This window comes from Drosophila novamexicana, unplaced genomic scaffold (genome assembly GCF_003285875.2).
Source record: "Drosophila novamexicana strain 15010-1031.04,08,12 unplaced genomic scaffold, DnovRS2.1 tig00001062-arrow-arrow-pilon, whole genome shotgun sequence".
Taxonomy (NCBI): Eukaryota; Metazoa; Arthropoda; class Insecta; order Diptera; family Drosophilidae; genus Drosophila; species Drosophila novamexicana.
The window spans coordinates 1834174-1845358 of record NW_020824838.1 but is presented as its reverse complement, the minus strand read 5'-3'; the positions used below and the strand labels follow the sequence as shown (position 1 = coordinate 1845358).

The window sequence follows — 11185 nt, the reverse complement described above, 5'->3', positions numbered from 1 at the left end:
ACGTCATTTCTTCCGCGGATATACATATGTCGTTTTTAGAGCGCAGAGATATATCGTTTTTAGAGCGGCGGAGTTATGTCGCTTCAAAACGACTTAATCTCGCCATGATCAGCGGCGGAGTTATGTCGTTTTCAAACGTCATAATTTCGCCAGAAAGCATACAAATTCAAAAAGGTATAATATTTGAAAATAAGACTTTATTTGCCCGAGATATTCAAAAAAAAATCATCAAAAAAGGTTTGATTTTCGAACCGAACCCGATTTTGATAAAAATCGTGATGTAACCCCTTGCCATTTTGGTCGATTTGGGTCAAAATTTAGATTTTCTATTTTTTGATGCCAGTCGATAGTACTGATCCTTACGAGTCCAAAATTGGAGTTATGTCGTTTTCAAACGTCATATCTTCCGCAGATATATGTCGTTTTTAGAGCGCGGAGATATATCGTTTTTAGAGCGGCGGAGTTATGTCGCTTCAAAACGACATAATCTCGCCATGATCAGCGGCGGAGTTATGTCGTTTTCAAACGTCATAATTTCGCCAGAAAGCATACAAATTCAAAGAGGTATAATATTTGAAAATCAGACTTTATTTGCCCGAGATATTAAAAAAAAATCATCAAAAAAGGTTTGATTTTCGAACCGAACCCGATTTTGATAAAAATCGTGATGTAACCCCTTGCCATTTTGGTCGATTTGGGTCAATATTTAGATTATCTATTTTTTGATGCCAGTCGATAGTACTGATCCTTACGAGTCCAAAATGGTATAAAATTTGAAGATCGGACACTATTTGGCCGAGATATTCAAAAAAATCGTCAAAAAAGGTTTGATTTTTGAACCGACCCCGATTTTGATAAAAAGCGTGATGTAACCCCTTGCCATTTTGGTCGATTTGGGTCAATATTTAGATTATCTATTTTTTGATGCCAGTCGATAGTACTGATCCTTACGAGTCCAGAATTCAAGTTATGTCGTTTTCAAACGTCATTTCTTCCGCGGATATACATATGTCGTTTTTAGAGCGCAGAGATATATCGTTTTTAGAGCGGCGGAGTTATGTCGCTTCAAAACGACTTAATCTCGCCATGATCATCGGCGGAGTTATGTCGTTTTCAAACGTCATAATTTCGCCAGAAAGCATACAAATTCAAAAAGGTATAATATTTGAAAATAAGACTTTATTTGCCCGAGATATTCAAAAAAAGATCATCAAAAAAGGTTTGATTTTCGAACCGAACCCGATTTTGATAAAAATCGTGATGTAACCCCTTGCCATTTTGGTCGATTTGGGTCAAAATTTAGATTTTCTATTTTTTGATGCCAGTCGATAGTACTGATCCTTACGAGTCCAAAATGGTATAAAATTTGAAGATCGGACACTATTTGGCCGAGATATTCAAAAAAATCGTCAAAAAAGGTTTGATTTTTGAACCGACCCCGATTGTGATAAAAAGCGTGATGTAACCCCTTGCCATTTTGGTCGATTTGGGTCAATATTTAGATTTTCTATTTTTTGATGCCAGTCGATAGTACTGATCCTTACGAGTCCAGAATTCAAGTTGAAAATCAGACTTTATTTGCCCGAGATATTAAAAAAAAAATCATCAAAAAAGGTTTGATTTTCGAACCGAACCCGATTTTGATAAAAATCGTGATGTAACCCCTTGCCATTTTGGTCGATTTGGGTCAAAATTTTGATTTTCTATTTTTTGATGCCAGTCGATAGTACTGATCCTTACGAGTCCAGAATTCAAGTTATGTCGTTTTCAAACGTCATTTCTTCCGCGGATATACATATGTCGTTTTTAGAGCGCGGAGATATATCGTTTTTAGAGCGGCGGAGTTATGTCGCTTCAAAACGACTTAATCTCGCCATGATCAGCGGCGGAGTTATGTCGTTTTCAAACGTCATAATTTCGCCAGAAAGCATACAAATTCAAAAAGGTATAATATTTGAAAATCAGACTTTATTTGCCCGAGATATTCAAAAAAAAAAATCATCAAAAAAGGTTTGATTTTTGAACCGTATCCAAGAAGCACAGGGAAATAGTTAATGCCGAGAGTGGTCAAGATATGTTGATAAACAAAAAAGGTTTTCAATCAAAAACCTAGTTTTCGACTGTGCTATAAGATATAGTGTACCGATCTTAATGGGATTTTGCATATATATGAGGAGCTTAGTAAAACTAATAATTGCCGAGTTTGGTCAAGATATTTTGTTAAACAAAATGTTTTTTCATACATAAACATAATTCCTATGGCAGCTATATGATATAGTAGTGCGATCTTAATAGGATTTTGCACATATATGAGAAGCTTAGTAAAACTAATAAATGCCGAGATTGGTCAAGTTATCTTGATAAATAAAATGTTTTTTCATACAAAAACTTAATTTTCGACTGATCGTTCCTATGGCAGCTATATGATATAGTGGTCCGATCTTAAAAGGATTTTGCATATATATGAGGAGCTTAGTCAAACTAATAAATGCCGAAGTTGGTCAAGATATCTTGATAAACAAAATGTAGTGGTCCGATCCAGCTGGTTTTGACATACATATGTGATGCGTGCAACAGAAAGAGGGACTTCTGCAAAGAGAGACTACCTCGAATGAGAGACTACCTCGCATAGAAACAGACAGACGGACAGATGGACATGGCTAGATCGACTCGGCTATTAATGCTGATCAAGAATATATAAACTTTATGGGGTCGGAGATGCTTCCTTCAGCCTGTTACATACATTTGCATTTTGCACAAATAAAAAATTGAAATTTTAGATGTAGATGCTTCTAGTTCCCGCGCAGATCGAGTTTGTTTCCGATAATCGATAACTTACTCTGTTCCCAACCAATTGACAAAAATCGATATCGATATTCTGTTTTTTGGGCAATTTTGGTAAATAATAAGAGCTAGAGTCCCCAAACTTGACATATAGCTTCTAAAATAGAATATATATATATATATATATATATATATATATATATATATATATATATATATATATATATATATATATATATATATATATATATATATGTATATATAAAATGTTATATGATTCTTTATTATTGTATATGTAACAACTATTTTTAATTCTTTTTTTAATTGATAATTTTTAATTATAATTGTTGTTTTTATTTTATTGTTTTCTATTTCTAGATTTTATTTAGATTATTTGCCTTACTTAAATACTTCGTTTTCAGGAATTTACTGTGTAGTTGATATAGTTTAAAAACAGATTTGAGCACATAATTACAACGATTATTATTAAAAGTATGTTAATTAATCCTAAATCAACGTTACTTGACTATACTTTATTTTTTACACTTGCAGTGGGGTCCACAGCCTTTGTTTTTGTTAAGCCCATTTTGTGTATGTTTTGTTTATTTTCTAGGAATCGTATGCCACGTTTAAATGGCTTATTCTCAGTTATAAAATCTGTCTTACTCATTCTATTATCCTGTTACATCAAAAAATCAATTTATATTTATCTTATTATTTTAAAATTCGTCAAAATAAATTTTGTTTTTGCATATTTCTACATTTTGTTTCGCTTAGCTTTATAGGATATCCTTCTAATTGGGCAAAAATGGTTCCGCTCAATTTTACAATAAGTTGATGTATATAAAGTATATGTTTATAAATATCTTTTGCATCTGCTGCTCAACCGCTGCATCAGCTGGGCGTCGCCGGAGTGACACGCTGATGTACCTCGATGACGCAAGTGGCGGTGTGGGCTCAGTCGGGACAGGTGCCGGTCATCGCACTGGTCTCAGTTAACATGCAAGTTGATTTACACGCTCCACTGTAGAGCGGTACAGGGCAGTCACTAGGGCAGACATCAGGCCTCTTTGGCAGTTGCTTTGACGATAGATGTTTTATTAATAATTTCGCATTAACATTTTTTATCTTAGCTGAGTGACCAGCGGGGTTGGGGATCTTATGCTCTAGACTTGACTTGAGATAATCAAGCTCGGCTTGTAACTTCTGGACTGTTGCCCACACGGGAGGTGGTGTATTTGCATATAACAGCCCCTTTATGTGTGATATTCTTTTCTTGATTTTCCTCTTTACACCTCCGCGTCTTCCCATCACTCGTACTCTACGTCCAGTTGTCCATCCAGGCCGTATACCACAATATATTATGCTAGAAGATAACACACATGTCAAGCTTTGTGGCTCTAGCTCTTATTAAAAACCCAATTTCAATATCGCAATTTTGAATGGATTCAGGGTATAAAAAACAAACATATGTGTTGAACGACATATATCTAACTAATTAATTTGATTACAGCACAACCTTATTGACATTAGGTGCGACATGATAAACCAACATGATTAATTATTGTTGTGTATTTGGCACGTTTTATATAATTCATATTCGAGTGTATAAAAACCCACAGCCTGTAATGCACAATAACCAATTTGAAATTGATTCGAATAATCAACGCGAACATCCAAAAGATGTGGTCCCCACCAAAGTTTGTGTACAAGGTGTTGATTTTGGTTTTATTAGCAAGGCAATCGAGTGCCATAAAATATAAATTCAGTCTTGAAAATGAGGATATATTCACCAATTGTCCCAATAAACCAAGTAACGTACTCAATGTAAGTGGACTGTTCGATACCTCTGACTCAACATTTAAAACGGATTTTGTGTCGGTACGCTTTTCGGGCAATCTCACCTGCGTGTGGAATATTCAACCTGGTGATCGCATTCAGGTTATAATCTTTAACATTGTTTGAGTGAATACAAAACAGCCTATGATAAAATTAAAATGAAACATCACAATTATTTTTATTAATTTCAGTTGACTTTTGAAATAAAACGTTTCGATCGTGGATCCTGGCAGCCAACAGTATTCAATATGCATGTCCGTGACTTCTGTGCATCTCTCTATGAAAAAGAACAGTACTGGTACAAGTTTTGGTCAAAGTACATTATCAATAAGGAACAAGTTAGAGAGAAATGTATTCTGCCTGGAGTAAGTTCTATGTAATCTTGTAATATTATCTACTTATAAACAGCATTCTCTTTCAGACTAAATTTATTCACGAACCGTTTGATGTAGATTTACTGTTCGAGGCACAAGGATTACCTTTGATTGGACCACACAAGCTTGTCTTTACATTTAAGGCCTTTGACACTCACGGAGTCGAGCGAGAAACTAGCATCTGTTTCGAAATGTTAGGGGAATTTCAGAGGCTGTAGATATGCCGAGAAATATATGTAAACAAGCGGGTATAGCCTGGCCTTGCCCGTCGCATGTGTAAAATAAATATTCTCAAAAACCTTTAAAAATTATTTTGACCCTGATCGGAGGGTAAACGAAAAACTTTCATACATTTCCAAAGTCGCTGAAACAGGTATTCATTCAGTTCTTATATTGAGCATTGAAAATAAGTTTGAAGCAAACCGGACAAAACTTAAAACTTCAACAAAAAATCTTTGAATTGCACTTACCGAGAAAGCTTTGATTTTGCCAAAAATGTGAAACATGTCTCAAATTATTATACCCTGAACCCATTAAAAATGGGTATAAGGGTATATTGTATTTGTGCGAAATCTAAATGTATGTAATAGGTAGAAGGAAGCATCTCCGACCCCATAAAGTATATATATTCTTGATCACCATCTATAGCCGAGTCGATCTAGTCATGTCCGTCTGTCTGTCCGTCCGTCCGTCAGTCCGTCCGTCAGTCCGTCCGTCCGTTCGTCCGTCCGTATGTATGAACGCAAGGATCTCAGAACCTATAAGAGCTAGAGACTGAAATTTTAGTGGTAGGTGCTCCTAGTTCCCGCGCAGATCGAGTTTGTTTCCGATAATCGATAACTTACTCCGTTTCCAAGCAATCGATAAAAATCTATATCGATATTCTGTTTTTTGGGTAATTTTGGTAAATAATAAGAGCTAGAGTCACCAAACTTGACATATAGCTTCTAAAATAGAATATATATATATGCATTTGATGTTGGAAAAAGAGGGTTCAGGGTATCCCCTAGTCGGGAGCTCCCGACTAGAACCTCTTAATTGTTTCAGCTTGTTTTCTGCCTGCTTCCTTTTGCGCACAATATGTTCGCGCCATATCAGCCGTCTGTCGAGTGTGATGCCTAGATATTTGGAAGTTGTGCTCACCGGAATCTGTATTCCATCTAGGAAAACTAGAAGACAGTTCCCTTTATGCAGCGTGAAGGCAGCCAGCTGTCCAGGCAGTCCAATTGACGCTGCATAATGGAGGATGCATACTGGAACACGTATGAATAAAGTTTTTATGTAGATCTTTGAGAATACGTTTGAAGAAAATTGGACACAACTTAAAATTTTACCCAAAAAATCTTTGAACCGCATTTCTACCGAAGAAGTTTGGATTCTGCGAAAAGTGTGATATAATTTGTCATATAGATATTTGTATTTGTATTTGTTGGAAATCTTTGACCTCCATTTTGCCCCATTGAATAATAAACAGAAAGAGATGAAATGACACTCGGAGCTTTTTTTACCGTTGTAAAATTTATGAGGCATGGATAGGGTTGGTCCGCAAACGCAAAATCAAAGCCAAACAAGTAAGAGGTTATAGTCGGGAGCTCTGAACCGTCTTATTAATCAAGTAAGAGGTTCTAGTCGGATGCTCCCGACTAGGGGATACCCTGAACCCTCTTCTTCCAACATCAAATGCATATATAAAAAAATAAGAGAAATAATGGAGGAAGGTCGCGAGACAATTTGAAATGATAGACGCATTATTATAAAAAAGAGATAGTGAACACTAGTTAGATCTATATATTCCGGAGTGCATGCAAGAGCAATTAATCAGAATAGCACAAGTTAGGAAATCTAGCGGCAGACAAGTATATCAATGACCTAAAACGAATATATTGGTTCCCGTCAATGCATTGTAAAGTAGCACAATTGATTATAAATTGTTTGCCGTGCATATTATACTCTATGCCCAAAACCATACATAATAGTTTACCGAAGTCAGAAATACCCTTTCATACGTTACATATAGATCATATAGGCCCTTTACAGAGTATCACATGAAAAGGAAAACATATTTTGGTAATCGTAGATGCCAAACTCGTACTGCGCGGGCACTAGGAGGACCAACTGTCGCGGCACTTGTAGGTTCAGAGATCCTTGCGTTCATGCATACGGACAGACGGCCATGGCTGGATCGACTCGGCTATTGATTGATCAAGAATATATATATTTTATTTGGTCGCAGATGCTAACTTCGGTCTGTTACATACATTTTCACAAATACTTAATACCCTTTTTATCCATTTTTAGTAGATTCTGGGAATAAAAAAAACAATCATATATTGAACGATATATATCTGGCAGCACGTTATAATTAATTTGATATCAGGACAATCTTTTTGAGATTAGGTGCGATCTAACAAACATGTTTAATAATTGTTGTGCATTTGACACGTGTTATATAATTCATATTCTAGTGTATAAAAACCCACAGCCCGTAATGCACAATAACCAATTTGAAATTGATTCGAATAATCAACGCGAACACCCAAAAGATGTGGTCCCCACCAAAGCTTGTGTACCAGATGTTGATTTTGATTTTATTCAAAAGGCAATCGAGTGCTATAAAACATAAATTCATTCCTGAAAATGAGGATATATTCACCGATTGTCCCAACAAACCAAGTAATGTACACAATTTTAATGGACTTTTCGATACCTCTGAGTCAACGTTTACAACGGATTTTGTGTCGGTACGCTTTACGGGAAATTTTACCTGCGTCTGGAATATTCATCCTGGTGATCGCATTCAGGTTATAACCTTCGACATTGAGTGAATTCAAATCACTCCACGATAAAATTAAAATGGATTCAAACATCACAATCATTTTTATTAATTTTAGGGGACTTTTGAAATAAAACGTTTCGATCGTGGATCCTGGCAGCCAACAGTATTCAATATGCATGTCCGTGACATCTGCCCTACTCTCTATGAAAAAGAACAATACTGGTACAAGTATTGGTTAAAATACGTAATCAATAAGGAACAAGTTAGAGAGAAATGTTTTCTGCCTGGAGTAAGTTCTATATTAGCAATATTAGCTACTAGTAATATTATCAACTTATAATCAACATGTCATTTTTTTCCAGACTAAACTTATTTACAAACCGTTTGATATAAATTTTCAGTTTGAGGCACAAGGATTACCCATAACTGGACCACACAAGCTTGTCTTTACATTTAAGGCTTTTGACACTAACGAAATAGAGCGAGAAACTAGCATCTGTTTCGAAATTTTAGGGGAATTTCAGAGGCTGTAGATATGCCGATCGGCTGTAGCCCGTCCATGCCCGTGCAACGCATAAAGTTAATCTTCTCAAAAAGCTTTAAAAATGATTGATCGGACGGTAAAAAAAACTTTCATACAACTGTTTTCCGTCAATTTACTACTGTTTCGGGTGGAATTTGCCAACACGCTGAAACACGTTTTCAGTAAGTTTTTATGTAGAGCTTTGAAAATAAGTTTTAAATAACTTTTTATATAGATATTTGGAAATGAATTTGACCTACATTTTCCCCAGGTGTTCAGGGTATAAAAAAGAAATTCATGCTTCACAAATTTGCTATTATACCCTTGACCCGTTTAAAATGGGTAAAAATGCAGAAGGAAGCATCTACGATCCATACAATGGACCAATGTAGTTCAGCGTATCATATCCCTAGTCGAGCACTCATTTTGTTTTTTTATTATTTTGTTTGAAAAATTAAGATTCAATCTCTGTATATAAAACTAAAACGCTTGAGTGCTATTCTTTTTTTATCATCCGATCGGCGGGTTCTCAAATACATTTTTATTCAAATTCATTTGAGGGGTGTTCAACACATTTCGAAAAGTCCATGCCTCCTTGGTGAAAAAGGGGTCAAAGATTTGGTGGGTGACGTTTCGCGCTCAAATTCATATCCAAGGATCTATATGAAAAATCATTTGAGACGTGTTTTACATATCAAAGTATATTTCACAAAATTAAAGATTCCTCGGTTTTAAGCTTTGTCCGATTTGCACACTTTCAAAGCTTTACATAAAAATTTAAGAATACCTCTTCTAGCTATTTTGGAAATTCCGTCCGTGACAGTGGCAAATTTCGAAAAACCTTTGTTTACCGTACGATCAGTGTCAAAACCATTTTGGAGAAAATTTATTTTATACGTAAAGCGGGCAAAGCCGGGCTATACTCGCTAATTTTAAATAATTCTTTTGAATTGAGCCGATTTATAAAGTCGTTTAATTAATCCGAAGAGATGCCAATAAAATGAGGTATAAACGCAAATTGTTAATGTTTTTATTATTAAAAAAACAAGTAAGAGGTTCTAGTCGGGAGTTCCCGACTAGGGAATACCCTGAACCCTCTTATTCCAACACCAAATGCAGGTTGCGCAACGCTCTCGTTTGAAGTAATAAAGATAAATTTCCAAAAAAGAAACAGGGTTCGAACTCGCAACTGACCGCATTACTTGCTGACGACTCTACTCATAAGCCACACCAGCCAAAAAAAATAACATTTTTCCCGGTAGGGCTCGAACTCGCGACAGACCGAAAACTTGCTATGCCTCTATTCAACCGCTACACCAAAAAATGGGTATTATTGAAAAAAAAAACAAAATATATAAGAGCAGCACAGAAAACAATATAAATTGCAGTATTGTCGATAGAATTTGAACCAGACGTGCATGAAAGTGTGTGTGTACATGTATACAGAAATTCTTGGAATTTGCGCTAGCTGCCCCATGCAACTTCGCAGTAAAACACAACTTGGTTTTTTGTTAACCGATCTTAAGGAAATTGTCTACAGTATATCTTATTGTACCATAGAATATTTGTGTATTCTCAAAAAATCAATTGCATTTAAATTGTGTCTTATATTGGTGGGCAGCATAAGCTGGCTTATTAACTTGATTTATATCTAGGTGGTAGTAGCGGGGAGGTAGTGATAACTTTAAAATGATAGATACTTGATACTAGTCTAGAAGCAACATATCATGTTTGGTGACTCTAGCTCTTATTATTTACCCAATTTGCTCAAAAACCAGGATATCGATATCGTTTTTTATCGATTGCTTGGAAACGGAGTAAGTTATCGATTATTGGAAACAATCTCATATAGGTTCTGAGATCCTTGCGTTCATACATACGGACAGATGCACAGCCGGACATGACTAGATCGCCTCGGCTATTGATACAATATACCCTTTAACCCAATTTTAACGCGTTCAGGGTATAAAGAACAGTTTCCCCGGTAGGGCTCGAAGTCGCGACAGATGCTATGCCTCTACTTAACAGCCACACCAATTATTAAGTATTATCGAAAAAAACCAACTAAAATGCTGATAGAATGCGAAGCAGACACACATGAATGTGTGTGGGTACATGCATACAGAAATTCTTGAATTTTCGCTAGCTGAAGCAACATATCAAGTTTGGTGACTCTAGCTATTAATACTAACCAAAATTGCTAAAAAAAAAACGGAAGGACGGACAGACAGACGGACATGGCTAGATCGACTCGGCTATTGGTGCTAATCAAGAATATATATACTTTATGGGGTCGGAGATGCTTTCTTCTGCCTGTTACATACATTTGCATTTTGCACTATATTCCATTTTTTACCCATTTTTAATGGGTTCAGGGTATAAAAATAAACGTCAGGTTAGATTAGTTAGGGAGTGGCATAACTGACATCAACCTGATCAGGATTGTATTTAGCGGAGAAGCTCTTTTTACATTCGTCATTCGCTGAGACATCTTTATACTGCAGGTAATTTCAAATTCTTAACTATTTGCCAAACGATTTCGAATGAAACATTCCACAGTCCGCGAGCAAAATCAATCAAGCTATCTGACACCGAGAGATAACAATGTACACAAATCCATCAAACTCTACAAAGTTAATTAGCAATCGAAGATAAACTATGCAAATCGTATGCAGTCGCCAAAAATTGGCAACAGTACAGGCCAATTCAATTAATAAATATGCAGAAAGATGAAAATTTTTTTTTAAAAAAGCTGCTTATATTTTTTCTTTTTTTGTGTTCAATATTAATTAATTTACTTAATTACAGACCTTTGATGAAGCCAGTTGCCGGCCCGCAGAATTGGCAGCGAATTGAGATGGCGATAGATCAGGCTGACCTCACATCAAA

At 35.8% G+C, this 11185-nt stretch overlaps 1 protein-coding gene across 1 annotated transcript; it reads left to right on the top strand.

Moving 5' to 3' along the window:
• Nucleotides 1-4456: 4456 nt before the first annotated feature.
• Nucleotides 4457-8545, top strand: LOC115766042. Its single transcript, XM_030709813.1, has 6 exons — nt 4457-4725; nt 4815-4988; nt 5045-5211; nt 7597-7798; nt 7889-8062; nt 8136-8545. Exons 1-6 carry the CDS (start codon nt 4468-4470, stop codon nt 8304-8306), a joined length of 1146 nt encoding a protein of 381 aa, XP_030565673.1. The 5' UTR covers nt 4457-4467; the 3' UTR covers nt 8307-8545.
• Nucleotides 8546-11185: the final 2640 nt, after the last annotated feature.

Bases quoted from the DNA above. Each gene is read 5' to 3' on its own strand.
- LOC115766042 (XM_030709813.1), top strand. From the start codon at position 4,468: ATGTGGTCCCCACCAAAGTTTGTGTACAAGGTGTTGATTTTGGTTTTA. The intron at 4,726-4,814 runs GTTATAATCTTT...TATTAATTTCAG, and splicing joins AACCTGGTGATCGCATTCAG to TTGACTTTTGAAATAAAACG. The intron at 7,799-7,888 runs GTTATAACCTTC...TATTAATTTTAG, and splicing joins ATCCTGGTGATCGCATTCAG to GGGACTTTTGAAATAAAACG.